Source organism: Salmo salar, chromosome 07 (assembly GCF_965601325.2).
Source record: "Salmo salar chromosome 07, fSalSal1, whole genome shotgun sequence".
Lineage (NCBI taxonomy): Eukaryota > Metazoa > Chordata > Actinopteri > Salmoniformes > Salmonidae > Salmo > Salmo salar.
The window spans coordinates 72728825-72746991 of NC_138297.1; the positions used below are offsets into that span (position 1 = coordinate 72728825).

The following is an 18167-nucleotide window of genomic DNA, read 5'->3' on the forward strand; positions in this document are numbered from 1 at the left end:
GTGAAGCATGTCTAACTGGAAATATAAATATGATAACTTGGAGTGAAGCATGTCTAACTGGAAATATAAATATGATAACTTGGAGTGAAGCATGCCTAACTGGAAATATAAATATGATAACTTGGAGTGAGGCATGTCTAACTGGAAATATAAATATGATAACTTGGAGTGAAGCATGTCTAACTGGAAATATAAATATGATAACTTGGAGTGAAGCATGTCTAACTGGAAATATAAATATGATAACTTGGAGTGAAGCATGTCTAACTGGAAATATAAATATGATAACTTGGAGTGAGGCATGCCTAACTGGAAATATAAATATGATAACTTGGAGTGAGGCATGCCTAACTGGAAATATAAATATGATAACTTGGAGTGAGGCATGCCAAACTGGAAATACAAATATGATAACTTGGAGTGAGGCATGCCTAACTGGAAATATAAATATGATAACTTGGAGTGAAGCATGCCTAACTGGAAATACAAATATGATAACTTGGAGTGAGGCATGCCAAACTGGAAATACAAATATGATAACTTGGAGTGAGGCATGCCAAACTGGAAATACAAATATGATAACTTGGAGTGAGGCATGCCTAACTGGAAATATAAATATGATAACTTGGAGTGAAGCATGCCTAACTGGAAATATAAATATGATAACTTGGAGTGAAGCATGCCAAACTGGAAATACAAATATGATAACTTGGAGTGAGGCATGCCTAACTGGAAATATAAATATGATAACTTGGAGTGAAGCATGCCTAACTGGAAATATAAATATGATAACTTGGAGTGAGGCATGCCTAACTGGAAATATAAATATGATAACTTGGAGTGAAGCAAGTCTAACTGGAAATATAAATATGATAACTTGGAGTGAGGCATGCCTAACTGGAAATATAAATATGATAACTTGGAGTGAAGCAAGTCTAACTGGAAATATAAATATTATAACTTGGAGTGATCAAGTCTAACTGGAAATACAAATATGCAATGACTATAATAATAGTGTACTCTATGTAATCTTCCCAAATGGCACCCTATTCCCTACATAGTGCACTACTTCTGGCCCGATCCCTATTGGACCTGGCTAAAAGTAGTGCACTACACAGGAAATAGGGTGCCATTTGGGAGAGTCCCTATATACCCACGCACCTGACACACAAAGAGGAAGGAGAAAAAACAATATTTCCAGTAGATCAGGTGTTCTTCACATTTGCATAACCACCAGGAAGTTACAGTAAGTTAGGCATTTAGACGTTGTACCGACCTTCCTTCACGGGGAATTCTGAGTATTTACCTTCATGAGACATTTCGTGGACTCCCCATGTGAACGGCATCTTATTTACTGTCTGTCTAGTATAGCTACTGTATTGTACAGTAAATGCGCGTTTACAGATTAGAGAGAGTTTTTCTTTGTTTCTATCGTGACGGGTGCGCTACATTTATGATTCCAATGACAATTAGAAATGTGAAAATGATTTGCGGGAGGAAAGCTACTCGCTTTTGACTAAACGAAAATGAAGTTACTTCTCCCGGTGGGATTGTTGTTGGCGTTTGTCTCTACTTCATCAAGTCTATGGATTTTGACATGGCCCACACTAAACTGTACTCAGGAGGTAAATGACGACTGACTTTTAAAAATGTATTCGGGTAAACAGTCAAACTCTCTCAGTGCATCAGTACATCCGGCAGGGATCGGGAGTCCCATAGTGCGGCGCACAGTTGGCCCTCCGTGGCCCGGGTTTGGCCGGGGTAGGACGTTATTGGAAATGAGAATTTATTATTAACTGACTTGTCTAGTTAAATAAAAGTTACATTAAAAATATATATCTATAATCTGTCCATCAGGCTGACTTTCATTATGCCAAGGCTACTAATTTACTTTATCATAATAAGATAAATATCTTATCAAAAAAGATGACTACTCATTCTATCGTTCTTTGAAATTGTGATATTATCAAAAACACCACTAATCTCAGCAAGTACATTTATTTGTAATGCATTCAAAATAATTAAAGGACAAATACAGGTGTTTTTTTTCCCTTCTCATTTACAGTTTGTGATGTCACTATGACCAACATTTCCAGTGGTCTTTTCAAACAGCTTTTTACACTACAAGGGCATTATCATAATTTTCACAATTTCACAGTATTATTCCAACCTCATAGTGTGTAAATATATCTAAAACAGAGGAAAGTCCGTTTTTTTTTGGCAGTGCTAGACTTAACAGAAATACATGATTAGTTCATCATACATTCTCAGTTGTTGTTGTTTCTTGTTCTATGGTTTTCATTTGCTCATGTGCCTGTGTACGTTCCTGTTTTTGTGCAGGGTTTGAGATGTGAAGCCAACATCAGTGAGTAGTATCTCTGACGTTCCATAGACTCTTACTATTGGTCCACACAGTGTTTTACAGTGTGGGGTTGTTTTGTTCAAACAAACGGTTGCATTGTTCCTTTTTGACGTGATAGTTCATCACTTCCTTCATCAACAAGTGCTCCCCTCCCCCTCCCCCCTCTGCTCCCCCTCCCCTCCACTCTGCTCCCCTCCCCCCCTCTGCTCCCCTCTCCCCTCCCCCCTCTGCTCCCCTCCCCCCCTCTGCTCCCCCCCCCTCCCTCTGCTCCCCCTCCCCTCCGCTCTGCTCCCCTCCCCCCCTCTGCTCCCCCTCCCCTCCCCCCTCTGCTCCCCTCTGCTCCCCCCTCCCCTCCCCCCCTCTGCTCCCCTCCCCTCCCCCCCTCTGCTCCCCCTCCGCTCTGCTCCCCTCCTTTCCTCACCTCTCCTCCCCTCCCATCTCCTCTCCTCTCCTCTCCTCTCCTCTGCTCCCCTCCCATCTCCTCTCCTCTCCTCCCCTCCCATCTCCTCTCCTCCCCTCCCATCTCCTCTCCTCCCCTCCCATCTCATCTCCTCCCCTCCCCTCCCATCTCCTCTCCTCCCCATCCCCTCCCATCTCCTCTCCCCTCCTCCCCTCCCATCTCCTCTCCTCTCCTCTCCTCCCCATCCCCTCCCATCTCCTCTCCTCCCCTCCCATCTCCTCCCCTCCCATCTCCTCTCCTCCCCTCTCATCTCCTCCCTCCTCCCCTCCCATCTCCTCTCCTCCCCACCCCCCTCCCATCTCCTCTCCCCTCCTCCCCTCCCATCTCCTCTCCTCCCCTCCACTCCCATCTCCTCTCCTCTCCTCTGCTCCCCTCCCATCTCCTCCTCTTCCATCTCCTCTCCTCCCCTCCCATCTCCTCTCCCCTCCTCCCCTCCCATCTCCTCTCCTCCCCTCCTCCCCTCCCATCTCCTCTCCTCCCCATCCCCTCCCATCTCCTCTCCTCTCCTTCCCTCCCCTCCATAGATAACTGCCTGGATAAAGGGTGGTTGAGGCCTCGGCTCTACACTCCTAACAGCCCAGTGAACCTAGAGGTGGAGCTGGACACTAGAGAAGATGAGGAGGGACACCTGGTGCCTGTTTTAGTGGCCCGATGGAAAGCTCAGGATGAAGGTGGGTTGACTGGCCACTATCACAGTGTGACATGACCTTGCCTCCCTATTAAAGCGCACTAAGCCACAGGGTGCTATTTGTTAGATGTGGAATAAGTGGAGAGTAGCACTAAGCCACAGGTTGCTATTTGTTAGATGTGGAATAAGTGGAGAGTAGCACTAAGCCACAGGGTGCTATTTGTTAGATGTGTAATAAGTGGAGAGTAGCACTAAGCCACAGGGTGATATTTGTTAGATGTGGAATAAGTGGAGAGTAGCACTAAGCCACAGGTTGCTATTTGTTAGATGTGGAATAAGTGGAGAGTAGCACTAAGCCACAGGTTGCTATTTGTTAGATGTGGAATAAGTGGAGAGTAGCACTAAGCCACAGGGTGCTATTTGTTAGATGTGGAATAAGTGGAGAGTAGCACTAAGCCACAGGGTGATATTTGTTAGATGTGGAATAAGTGGAGAGTAGCACTAGAAGTATATTAGCAGTTTGTGACTTTTACATGTCTTCTTCACCTTCTTCTTCTTCACCTTCTTCTTCTTCTTCTCATCAGGAAGTATTCGTTTCCTGAAAGGAACAGAGCTTCATGTTCTGAAGGAAGCCACAAACCAGAATCTGTGTGTTCGATATGAATTCTTCGATAAGATACCCATGCTTAATCCAGCATATGAAAAGGTAGGGCGCATTACAAGTGTTCAATTTAACGGTAAATATCCATTCTTACGTGACACACCGTAGTAAACAGACAATGTATTTTCTCTCAGTGGTCTTTCTCCCTGGATCGAGTGGTGGTTGAACCCGGCCTGTCATACGTTGTCTCCGTCTCCAACCTCCCCAAACCAAACCTGAAACACTCTGGTTATAACATCTATAAACATATCACTGTCCCAGGTGAGATGAGTAAAACACAGTGTAGAGACTTTGTACACTAGTCTACTGTCTATTCCTACTGCACATTGGATTGGCATCAACAGCTTTCCAGGTATTCAACATTCAATACCTGAAACATACTTGTTATAACGTTTAGTTCAAAATTCAATTCAATCGTGAGGTAATAGATGTCATTTAACCGTAGATTGTAAAGATCCCAAGATTCAGAGGAGCAAGGTGTGTCTGGAGACCGGTGAGTGACCAATCACATTACTGTTATATTATATGAAGTGGTGAGTGACCAATCACATTACTGTTATATTATATGAAGTGGTGAGTGACCAATCACATTACTGTTATATTATATGAAGTGGTGAGTGACCAATCACATTACTGTTATATTATATGAAGTGGTGAGTGACCAATCATATTACTGTTATATTGAAGTGGTGAGTGACCAATCACATTACTGTTATATTATATGAAGTGGTGAGTGGTTGTAATTAACATCTAGTTAAATAAATATCTTAAAATAAGTCATACAGGTATAATGTTCATAGTGTATTGTGACCAGTTCTTGACTTGGACTGAAATAGGTGCCAGTACTCATTTTGGGTGCCGGTACTGTTTATAGAAACTCCTCAATACTTTTATATAAATAAAATAAATAAATAAATAAATAATAAAATCTAATTCTATAAGAGGTGCATAAACACAAGTAGTAGAACATTCCAGGATGCTGCTACTCAGTTCTGACAGTGTTCCTTTGTTGCTGTGTGAAGGGAGTCTGTGGAGACCTAATACTACGCTGGAGCGGTCTACTGGACCACAAGGCAGAACCACGCTCACTGTCGGGTTTGGTACAGACCAGCACTCACACAACTACAGAGTCTCACTACTGTGCTCCAACAACAGACAATGGCAGGACACAGATATGGTATGGTTATTCATGTTATGAATGGCTTATGAATGCCTTATGAACGGCTTATGAATGGCTTATGAATGGCTTAAGAATGCCTTATGAATTTTTAAATTTCATTTCAGTCATTTAGCAGACGCTCTTATCCAGAGCGACTTACAGTAGTGAATGCATACATTTCATTTCACGCATTTTGAGTGATGAATGGATGGCTTATGAATGGCTTATGAATGCCTTATGAATGGCTTATGAATGCCTTATGAATCATTTATGAATGCCTTATAAATGCCTTATAAATGATTTATGAATGGCTTATGAATGATTTATGAATGCCTTATAAATGATTTATGAATGCCTTATGAATGATTTATTAATGGCTTATGAATGGCTTATGAATGCCTTATAAATTATTTATGAATGGCTTATGAATGCCTTATGAATGATTTATGAATGGCTTATAAATGACTTATGAATGGCTTATGAATGCCTTATGAATGGCTTATGAAGTCAATAGACATATGTAGGTTCCCTTTAACAAATTAGGCTCCCGAGTGGTGCAGCGGTCTAAGGCATTGCATCTCAGTGCTAGAGGCGTCACTACAGACCATGGTTCGATCCCGGGCTGTATCACAATTGATCGTTGATCGAGAGTCCCATAGGGTGGCGCACAATTGGTCCAGTGTCGTCTGGGTTAGGGGTTAGGGTAGGCCGTCATTGTAAAATAACAATTTGTTCTTAACTGACATGCATAGTTAAATAAAAAAATACATAAATAACTAAGGGTGTGTCCCAAATGACACCCTACTTCCTATCAAGTAAACTACTTATAGGGTTCTGGTCAAAAGTAGTGCACTATATAGGGAATAGGGTGCTCTATTCTAAGTGATAAGGTAATCAAATGGCTACCCGGACTATTTGCATTGTATACCCCCCCCAAACCCTCTTTTACGCTGCTGCTACTCTCTGTTTATCATATATGCATTGTCACTTTAACTATACATTCATGTACATACTACCTCAATTGTCCCGCCCAACCAGTGCCCCCGAACATTGGCTAACCGGGCTATCTGCATTGTGTCCCGCCACCCGCCAAACCCTCTTTTTACGCTGCTGCTACTCTCTGTTCATCATATATGCATAGTCACTTTAACCATGTCTACATGTACATACTACCTCAATCAGCCTGACTAACCGGTGTCTGTATGTAGCCTCGCTACTTTTATAGCCTCACTACTGTATATAGCCTCTCTACTGTATATAGCCTGTCTTTTTACTGTTGTTTTATTTCTTTACTTACCTATTGTTCACCTAATACCTTTTTTGCACTATGGGTTAGAGCCTGTAAGTAATCATTTCACTGTAAGGTCTATACCTGTTGTATTCAGCGCATGTGGCAAATAAACTTTGATTTGAAGTGTTACCGTTTTTTTACATCCTTCTCATTGTGTAAAGAACTACATCATCAGCAGAATTGTGTCTGTAGCTCGCTACATGACGTTACATCGGTACAGAAGACGTGTTGTTTTCCCTTCCAATGGTTTGACCTAGAACATTTAGGTTTGCAAAGCGAGACACTGCACATCCTGTGTCACACTTCATCGATGTGGTTCTGCCTCAGATTCTAATCTTCTTCACACATACAGAGCATTCGGAAAGTATTCAGACCCCTTGACTTTTTCCACATTATGTTATGTTACAGCCTTATTCTAAAATGGATTAAATTGTTTTTTTACTCATCAATCTACACACAATACCCCATAATGACATCACAATACCCCATAATGACATCACAATACCCCATAATGACATCACAATACCCCATAATGACAAAGCAAAAACAGTTTTTTAGAAATTGTTGCAAATGTATAAAAAAAAGCCAGGAAATATCACATTTACGTAAGTATTCAGGCCCTTTACTCAGTATTTTGTTGAAGCATCTTTGCTAGCGATTACAGCAGTGATTCTTCTTGGGTATGACACTACAAGCTTGGCACACCTGTATTTGGGGAGTTTCTCCCATTCTTCTCTGCAGATCCTCTCAAGCTCTGTCAGGATGGATGAGGAGCGTCACTGCACAGCTATTTTCAGGTCTCTCCAGAGATGTTCGATCGGGTTCAAGTCTAGGCTCTGGCTGGGCCACTCAAGGACATTCAGAGACTTGTCCCAAAGCCACTCCTGTGTTGTCTTGGCTGTGTGCTTAGAGTCGTTGTCCTGTTGGAAGGTAAACCTTCGCCCCAGTCTGAGATCCTGAGCGCTCTGGAGCAGGTTTTCATCAAGGATCTCTCTGTACTTTGCTCCGTTCATCTTTCCCTCGATCCTGACTAGTCTCCCACTCCCTGCCGCTGAAAAACATCCCCACAGCATGATGCTGCCACCACCATGCTTCACCGTAGGGATGGTGTCAGGTTTCATCAGACCGGAGAATCTTGATTCTGATGGTCTGAGAGTCAGTTAGACCAAGCGGTCTGTCATGTGCCTTTTACTGAGGAGTGGCTTCCGTCTGGCTACTCTACCATAAAGGCCTGATTGGTGGAGTGCTGCAGAGATGATTGTCCTTCTGGAAGGTTCTCCCATCTCCACAGAGGAACTCTGGAGCTCTGTCAGAGTGACCATGGGGTTCTTGTTCATCTCCCTGACCAATGCCCTTCTCCCCCGATTGCTCAGTTTGGCTGGGCAGCCAGCTCTAGGAAGAGTCTTGGTGGTTCCAAACTTCTTCAATTTAAGAATGATGGAGGCCACTGTCTTCTTGGGACCTTCAATGCTGCAGACATGTTTTGGTACCCTTCCCCAGATCTGTGCCTCGACACAATCCTGTCTCGGAGGTCTACGGACAATTCCTTCGACCTCATGGCCTGGTTTTTGCTCTGACATGCACTGTCAACTGTGGGACCTTATATAGACAAGTGTGTGCCTTTTCAAATCATGTCCAATCAAGTTGTAGAAACATCTGAAGGATGATCAATGGAAACAGGATGTACCTGAGCTCAATTTACAGTCTCATAGCAAAGGGTCTGAATACTTATATAAATAAAGTATTTCTGTTTTTTATTTGTAATACATTTGCCAAAACTTCTAAAACTCTGTTTTCACTTTGTCATTATGGTATTGTGTGTAGATTGATGAGGATTTCTTTTTAATGTCATCCATTTTAGAATAAGGCTGTAACATAACAAAATGTGGAAATGGGGAAGGGGTCTGAATACTTTCCCAAGGCACCGTACCTACGTCTATGATGTAGAGATCAAGCAGAAAGATAAACGAGTTCATATCTTATGTTTTTCTTTAGACCAACCAAACACTGCTGAATGTAGCGTTTGACCTGGAGAAGTGGCCCCGGACCTGTTGCCATTTTGATGTGGAGGTAAGTCCTCCTTAGAACTTTACAACTTACTTGTTTCCGTCAAATTGCCGGCAGTGTTCAGCAAGCTAGAGGTTTATGTTGTAGACCTGTTGTGTACCTGATAGTGGCCTAGTAAAGCACAGCTTCATTTTCCTCCTACTAGATCCAGCCGTTTTTTAGCCGTTGCAACAACGACTGTGTGCGAAGACGGAGAACGTTTAACATATGTGGTAGGTTCATCAACAAGTCTATTTATTACCTATTTTATGTTCTCCACTAACAGAATATTGGTGTGATTTCAGGGACCCCTCCAACTGTGTTACCTGGAGATTGTTCATCTCCTAAAATCTACACCGCCGTAGCAGCCGTGGTGCTGCTACTGGTCAGCGGACTGGTCTGGTGTCTTGTCTATCAACTACGGAGACGGAGAAAGAAAGGTTGGTTGAGGAGAGATGCCGTTATCGCTCACTTAATATCTCTCACTTAATCACTCAAAATGTATTGGAAATGGGTTATTCAGTGCTCCTTAGTGACAAACAAGTTATTTTGACAAGTCTCTATTTGACTTACTTTGGCTGTTCTGAAATACAGGCATGTATATGATATGCTTCGTTACTGCACGGCCATGTAGCCATAACTAAATGCATGACATTAATTAAGACATTAGCTAATATGATGGTTAAGAAATGAGGATGGATTTTGGGAGTCAATGGTCCGTGAAATAGAGGAGCATCAATCTGACTTCCTGTTTCATAGTTTCATCTTTCTAGTTGGTACTTTTATTGCTATCTTCTTGTTCTCTTTTTTTTTCATTTTCTCATTATTCTCTTTATCACTCTTTCTCCTCTCACTCCCCTCCCTCCCTCCCTCCCTCCCTCCCTCCCTCCCTCCCTCCCTCCCTCCCTCCCTCCCTCCCTCTCTGTCTCCCTCCCTCCCTCCCTCCCTCTCTGTCTCCCTCCCTCTCTGTCTCTCTCTCGGTCTCTCCCTCCCTTCCCTCTCTCTCTCCCTCCCTACCTCCATCTCTCTCTTTCCCTCCCCTCCTTCCCTCTGTCTCTCTCTGTCTCTCCCTCTCTCTCTCTGCTCTGTCTCTCCCTCCCTTCCCTCCCTCTTTCTCCCTACCTCCATCTCTCTCTTTCCCTCCCCTCCTTCCCTCTCTGTCTCTCCTTCAGTCCTACCAGGCCCCTATCCCCCAGCTGTAGAGCTAGAGGCCCAGATTCCTCATCTCCCCAGGGTTCCTCCCAGGGTGTTGGTGATCTACTCTCAGGACCATCCTCTCTACAGGAAGATAGTCCTGAAGCTCTGTGCCTTCCTCCAGGCCAAGTGTGGAACTGAGGTGGTGTTGGACCTTCTAGACACAGCCTGGCTGGGCACTGTGGGGAGACTACCCTGGCTGGAGTGGCAGAGACAACAGGTGGGTAGACACCAGGAGTGCTGATCTAGGATCAAGTGTCCCTTGTTCATGTAATATCCTTCAATATAATCTAAAAGGCTAGACTGCTCCTAGATCAGCAGTCCTGCTCTGAAACGCTTTATACATACAGGCCCGGTAGAGAAGAGGACTAGACGGTTAGGATGTAAAAGTGGGAATCGGAAGGTTGTTGTTTTCAGACCCTGTACCGTTGTTCCCTTTAGCAAGGCACTTGAACAAAACAGAAAAAAATTATGTTTCCACAGATGGACAGATTGACAAATCTGTCTCTCTCCCCCTCTCTCCTCGATCTCCTCTCATCTTCTCTTGTCCTCTCTTCTCTCCCCCTCGTCTCTCCCCCTCTCTCCTCTCCTCTTCGCTTCTCGTCTCTCCCCCTCTCTCCTCTCCTCTTCTCTCCTCTCCTCCTCTTTTCTCCGCTTCTCTCCCCCTCTCTCCTCTCCGCTTCTCTCCCCCTCTCTCTTCTTCCTCTCTTTTCTCCTCTTCTGTCCCCCCTCTCTTCTCTCCTCTCCTCCTCTTTTCTCCGCTTCTCTCCCCCTCTCTCCTCTTCCTCTCTTTTCTCCTCTCCTCTCCTCCTCTCTCCTCTTCTTGTCTTCTCCTCTCCTGCCTCTTCTCTCCTCTTTTCTTTCCTTGTCAACTCCTCTCTTCTCCTCTCCTCCCCCTCTCTCCGCTTCTCTCCTACAGGTCAACAAATCATCAGACAAGATCCTGGTCCTCTGTTCTCGTGGCGTCCAGGCCAAGTGGAGGGCGATGTGTGGCCAGAGTCGTGTGACGTTAAGAGAGGACCTCCGGTCGCCCATCGACGACATGCTGACCCCGGCCCTCAACCTCTTCCTGCCCGACATGCAGCAGGCCGCCGCGCTGGGGAAGTACATGGTGGCCTACTTTGACGATGTCGGCAGCGAGCGTGACGTGCCGTCTGTCTTCGACATCGCTGTGAAGTACAAGCTAATGAAGCACTTTGAGGAGCTCTGCTTCAGGATCCTGGACCAGGAGAAGTACGCACCAGGACAGGTCAGTTTGTTGATGGGATCTCCCTATGCTTCCTGCCTGGTCTGTTGTTCTGTACCCTAGTGTATGGGACAGGGACGGCCAGTCTGGTCCTAGCTTTCTCAAGGTAATAGTTAGGGATGCACTATATATCGGTGAACACATCAGAATCTGTTGTGGAAAATACCAGAGCTTGTGAATTCAATTAGACTTTATCACAGAGAGCAACAAAGCCGAGTTAGTTCAGGAAACAACTGAATCTCCATTCTTAGTGCTTGGTTTTTATACAGTCTTACCTTTACATAACGTCATCACCCCATTTTCCCAATCTTGTTGTCTTACTTAGTTTCCATCCTCTTATTGGCTCAGACATTGGGGCATAGATTCTATTGGTGGCATGACATGCCTTAGCTAATGTTCCTGTCCAAAGGTCTTCACAAGTTCAGACTGACGTTGTCTTATGTATGATTAACCCATGTGCATGTCCCAGTATCCTTCACAAGATTAGATATGGCCCAGACCAGTCACGTCTTGTTAGTTTACCTTGCTTCGCCTCATCGACACAGATTCTGCTTACGTTCTGTTTTTTTACATGTCCAATGGTCAATTCGATGTTGATCCAGCTTTGTACACTCACATGGGCTTAGCGTTCATTCTGCTTACACACGTCTAATATTTAAGCTTATATTAATTATTGTTTCTACTTCAAAGAGAACAGTATAGGTACTGAGAATCATCAGATGACTGGAAAATCTCCAACAAATCGGATGATATTAGCTAAAAATGGCAACATCGGTATCGGCCCGATGTCTAGTTTAACGCCGATGTTTAAAACCGATGTCAAAGCTGACGTGCATACCTATATAACGTAGGTACATGACGTAATGACGCCACGTAAAATCTTGCGCTACACGTGTAACACAGAATTCCTAACCTAGCCCACAATGTCTGCTGTGTGGATCGAGCAGTCGTCAAGTCGAGCAGTAATTTGAAAGAGAAAGAAAATTTCAGCGAGAGACAACTCAAAGTTGAAATCCATTAAAGCCAAGATAATGGAATTCATTGCCCTTGACAATCAACCGTTCTCTGTCGTGGGTGATGTTGGCTTCACGACTGGTCGAGCACCGGTACACACTAACGTTACCAAGTGCGCTATTGTTCAGATGTTGCCTTACCGGAGTTACACAGTAATAGCATCAGTGCTATTAGCTTCACGACATACTATGGAACGCCGTTTGTGTCTTTACATGTCAAAAAAGATACACGTCAAATAACACTATTTGACACGTTAAATAAGCTTTTATTTTGACACGTCGTATAACACAGTTGTATTATAGAATGCTGTGTGTTCTGAATTTGCACGTCCAAGCCAAGCGCCGCCAACACTATCAGTAGCACTGTCAAAGCTGTACAAAACAGTCTGCAAACAAGCAAACACCGTCCACGAACTATGTGTTTTCAATACCGCGTTGGTAGTAAAGCATAATTTGTTCACCGCAACTTCTGGGGTAGCTAGCTTTAGCTTGGTACCTAGCTAGCACCAATACAACCAGCCTGAAAACAATGACCAGTAGAAACTGCAGCCATTTTCATTTTTCTTAGCAATGATTTAGGAATCCTTGTGAGTAAGTATTAGCTAGGAAGCCACTTGTTGTTCGCCAATTGAAATTGAACTTCAGTTCATGAAAATAAATAGCTAGCCAGCTACTTAACCCTTTTGCCCAAAGCTAACGTTATAAGCAGCCAGCTAACTTAATCTGGCTAGTGATGCTCGAACCGGACTGGGTTATGTGTTGTGAAGCTAGCCACAATAAGGATTAGCCACAACAGTGGACTTTGCGGTTGGCCTTCAAAATAAAAGTATGTAATTAACAGTGATGCAAATGAATACAAATAGTAGAATTATGCCATACTTTTATTTTTAAGGCTAACCGCAAAGTCCACTATTGTGGCTAATCCTTATTGTGGCTAGCTTCACATAGATGGGTCCAACCAACATTAATCAAATAAGAACTGTCTTATAAATTAGGGTTATTTTAGATGATGACACCTAGCTATATAGTTAGCTGGCTAACGATAGCTACTGAAACAGATGATGTCGTTTTGCTACGTTTTTGGGGAAGAACATTGTCCGCATCCATGAGCTAGCTAGCTTTTTTTATGACCAGCACTGTAGGTGCGCTAGACAACTTTACCCGCATCATAGCAGACGTATCGATGAATCGTTGTGACATATGAAATACGAGTGGTAGTGTAATCAATGTGTAATAACATACGTAAAAAAATGAATGAATGCATTAAATTATTACTGCGCCCCTGGCCCAGTCATGTGAAATCCATAGATTAGGGCCTAATGAATTTATTTCAATTGACTGATTTCCTTATATGAACTGTAACTCAGTAAAATTTTCAAAGTTGTTGCGTTTATATTTTTGTTCAGTATATTTTGAACGTGTCAAATAAAATGAATTCATTAATTCAATCAGGTCAGCCACATCGAGGGGATCGGAGTGGAAGAGTACTTCAAATGTCCATCGGGGAGGGATCTGCGTGACGCCATCGAAGCCTTCCAGGTGTTCCAGCTAGAAAACCCAGACTGGTTTGAACAGGAGTGTGTTGACATCAACGCAGAGGAGGAAGTGGTCGCAGTAACAGAGTATGATGCTCTACTGGAAAATCCGGTCGCGCCTGTTCTAGAGTTTGTTCCAGAGTACAGGGAGGGGCCACCTGTTCTAGAGTTTGTTCCAGAATACAGGGAGGGGCCACCTGTTCTAGAGTTTGTTCCAGAATACAGGGAGGGGCCACCTGTTCTAGAGTTTGTTCCAGAATACAGGGAGGGGCCTCCTGTTCTAGAGTTTGTTCCAGAATACAGGAAGGGGCCTCCTGTTCTACAGTGTGTTCCAGAATACAGGAAGGGGCCTCCTGTTCTGGAGATTGTTCCAGAATACAGGAAGGGGCCTCCTGTTCTACAGTGTGTTCCAGAATACAGGAAGGGGCCTCCAATCTCCAGCTATGATGTAGAGATCAATGAAACCAGCCAGGGAGTCCAGGTCTTGACTCCTGAAGTGAGACTGGAAGGTAAGCTTATCAGAGGGGAGTGGAATGATAGCACAAACTGACTGGTGCCCAGGCTAGGGGTTTGGTACAACAGAACAAATGTCTGTCTAGTATGGATTAATAAAGTCTTCTTCTTCCAGGTAATGGGACGTCTGTGCTGGAGCTTCTTCCAAGGGTCAGCTCTGACAGCCACCAGGTGTACCCATCATACCCAGTCGTTGAGGCCCCACCTGGGGTACTTATCTCTGATCTGCACCCCCATGCCCTGGAGAGTCAACCCTGTGGGTTGTCAGATCTTCTCCTGAGTGAGCCACCTTTGGCCAGAGAGAACTGTCTCCACCTACAGGAGAGGTGGGGAACAGCAGACCGCTGCCCTCTAGAGAACGAGGAAGAGGAGGAGGCATACAGTCCTTCTTGTCAACCCTCTGTTGACACCCTGGAACAACTAATGTCTCTCCAGCTGTCACTCTGTGGTCTCAGTGCTATCCCAGAAATCACCTCTGTGTCCACAGAGAATGGCTACTTATCACAACAGCATGGAGAGATGGACCTATCACTTCCTGTCAAGATGAGCCAATCACAACTGTCCTTCAGCTCCATCCAGGTTACCCCACCTGTACCAATGGCTAGTCAGATTCAGTACCTCCCTCCCCTGCCAGAGATAACCCACTCCCAGCCGGTAGAGATGGAGGAAGGTGGGGAGGTGATGAAGCCTGCTGCCCAGGAGAAGAGACCCGTCAGTGGGTCAGACCTGGGCTATATCTCCAGGAGCTCCTTCCAGCAGGACTCTTCTGTACACTACCCTGTAGGAGAGGCCAGCGACAATCCACTGGTGGCGCTGGCCAGGTTACAACAGGCTCTCTACCTAAACAATTAAATACTCTGGCTTCTGCAATAAGATGCAGAGGGAACGTTGTTAATCATATATTCTGGATCATAAACACTTTAGTTGTTCAGCATTGTCTTTCATATTGTTATAACACTTTTGTCTATAAAGTTTTTCTGATTTCCTGTTTGAAATGATACACAACCTGGGGAGTCAATGAATCAGCCAATGGGTTTGTACAGCATAATCCATACATTTAGTTCTGACATCACTTCCTTATATCTGGTTGTACAGGTTCTACAGGACAATAAAACTGATCATGTCCATATTTCAGATATACACAATACACAACATTCTACATGTAGAATTTGCTTTCTGTAAACAATAACCAGTTTCTGTTTTCCTGTACACTATTTGGGAATCAAGATTTTTGTCCCAAATGGCACACCAATTCCCTATATAGCGCACTACTTTTGACCAGAGCCCTGTGGACACAGCCCCAAATATAAATCCCATTTCAACAAGTTGTTCAACAAGACATAGAAAACATGCATGCTGGGAACAGAACCGTAGTATCTGTTAAATATAAATCAAATGTAGTCAGTCAGAGTTAGTCTTGGACTCTGTAAACCAGTATTCTAGATCCAAGAATGAAAGCCCTTGGTGGTTCAGTGCTTCTTCTATTGGCCTATTACTGTACAGTAAACATATTTTTTGTCAGTACATACATTGTTACAACCTGTCTTATCTAGCCTGGGTACCTGTCTGATTGTGCTGTTATGACAACTCATGACAATGAGCAATGGAGTTGGTGAGAGCACAAACAGATCCGGGGGCCAGGCTCTCTCGTATCATCTCTAAACAGATCCGGGGGCCAGGCTATCTTGTATCATCTCTAAACCCCAAGTACAATTGCACAAACCTTTTCAATATCTCAATATGCAGCAGTGTCATTGGCACGTAAATAATATCTAAAGAGTATAAAAACATTGTAAATACTTTGGCTTGATTGAGTAGGAACAAACAGAAGCAAGAAAGAGCCATTCCATTTTTATTTGAGTTCAATCAGCCAACGTAAGGCTAGGTAGAAGGACACCTCAGTTCAATCAGCCAACAGAAAGGCTAGGTAGAAGGACACCTCAGTTCAATCAGCCAACAGAAAGGCTAGGTAGAAGGACACCTCAGTTCAATCAGCCAACAGAAAGGTAGGTAGAAGGACACCTCAGTTCAATCAGCCAACAGAAAGGCTAGGTAGAAGGACACCTCAGTTCAATCAGCCAACAGAAAGGCTAGGTAGAAGGACACCTCAGTTCAATCAGCCAACGTAAGGCTAGGTAGAAGGACACCTCAGTTCAATCAGCCAACAGAAAGGCTAGGTAGAAGGACACCTCAGTTCAATCAGCCAACGTAAGGCTAGGTAGAAGGACACCTCAGTTCAATCAGCCAACAGAAAGGTAGGTAGAAGGACACCTCAGTTCAATCAGCCAACGTAAGGCTAGGTAGAAGGACACCTCAGTTCAATCAGCCAACAGAAAGGTAGGTAGAAGGACACCTCAGTTCAATCAGCCAACAGAAAGGTAGGTAGAAGGACACCTCAGTTCAATCAGCCAACAGAAAGGTAGGTAGAAGGACACCTCAGTTCAATCAGCCAACAGAAAGGCTAGGTAGAAGGACACCTCAGTTCAATCAGCCAACAGAAAGGCTAGGTAGAAGGACACCTCAGTTCAATCAGCCAACGTAAGGCTAGGTAGAAGGACACCTCAGTTCAATCAGCCAACATAAAGGTAGGTAGAAGGACACCTCAGTTCAATCAGCCAACGTAAGGCTAGGTAGAAGGACACCTCAGTTCAATCAGCCAACAGAAAGGCTAGGTAGAAGGACACCTCAGTTCAATCAGCCAACGTAAGGCTAGGTAGAAGGACACCTCAGTTCAATCAGCCAACAGAAAGGCTAGGTAGAAGGACACCTCAGTTCAATCAGCCAACAGAAATGTAGGTAGAAGGACACCTCAGTTCAATCAGCCAACAGAAAGGCTAGGTAGAAGGACACCTCAGTTCAATCAGCCAACAGAAAGGTAGGTAGAAGGACACCTCAGTTCAATCAGCCAACAGAAAGGCTAGGTAGAAGGACACCTCAGTTCAATCAGCCAACAGAAAGGCTAGGTAGAAGGACACCTCAGTTCAATCAGCCAACAGAAAGGCTAGGTAGAAGGACACCTCAGTTCAATCAGCCAACAGAAAGGCTAGGTAGAAGGACACCTCAGTTCAATCAGCCAACAGAAATGTAGGTAGAAGGACACCTCAGTTCAATCAGCCAACAGAAAGGTAGGTAGAAGGACACCTCAGTTCAATCAGCCAACAGAAAGGTAGGTAGAAGGACACCTCAGTTCAATCAGCCAACAGAAAGGTAGGTAGAAGGACACCTCAGTTCAATCAGCCAACAGAAAGGCTAGGTAGAAGGACACCTCAGTTCAATCAGCCAACAGAAAGGCTAGGTAGAAGGACACCTCAGTTCAATCAGCCAACAGAAAGGCTAGGTAGAAGGACACCTCAGTTCAATCAGCCAACAGAAAGGCTAGGTAGAAGGACACCTCAGTTCAATCAGCCAACAGAAAGGTAGGTAGAAGGACACCTCAGTTCAATCAGCCAACAGAAAGGTAGGTAGAAGGACACCTCAGTTCAATCAGCCAACAGAAAGGTAGGTAGAAGGACACCTCAGTTCAATCAGCCAACAGAAAGGTAGGTAGAAGGACACCTCAGTTCAATCAGCCAACAGAAAGGTAGGTAGAAGGACACCTCAGTTCAATCAGCCAACATAAAGGTAGGTAGAAGGACACCTCAGTTCAATCAGCCAACAGAAAGGTAGGTAGAAGGACACCTCATTTCAATCAGCCAACATAAGGCTAGGTAGAAGGACACCTCAGTTCAATCAGCCAACAGAAAGGTAGGTAGAAGGACACCTCAGTTCAATCAGCCAACAGAAAGGTAGGTAGAAGGACACCTCAGTTCAATCAGCCAACAGAAAGGCTAGGTAGAAGGACACCTCAGTTCAATCAGCCAACAGAAAGGTAGGTAGAAGGACACCTCAGTTTAATCAGCCAACATAAAGGTAGGTAGAAGGACACCTCAGTTCAATCAGCCAACAGAAATGTAGGTAGAAGGACACCTCATTTCAATCAGCCAACGTAAGGCTAGGTAGAAGGACACCTCAGTTCAATCAGCCAACAGAAAGGCTAGGTAGAAGGACACCTCAGTTCAA

General features: G+C 44.3%; 1 protein-coding gene across 1 annotated transcript; it reads left to right on the forward strand.

The window, feature by feature from the left end:
- The first annotated feature begins 1316 nt into the window (after positions 1-1316).
- On the forward strand, positions 1317-15110 carry i17ra (Interleukin-17 receptor A). Its single transcript, NM_001165364.1, is given in 14 exon segments — positions 1317-1625; positions 2341-2365; positions 3347-3493; positions 4035-4156; positions 4246-4372; positions 4557-4604; positions 5134-5288; positions 8557-8631; positions 8774-8840; positions 8913-9047; positions 9780-10021; positions 10721-11050; positions 13513-14104; positions 14224-15110. Coding segments are annotated over 14 exon segments (2901 nt in total). The 5' UTR covers positions 1317-1526; the 3' UTR covers positions 14961-15110.
- The last annotated feature ends 3057 nt before the right edge of the window (positions 15111-18167 follow it).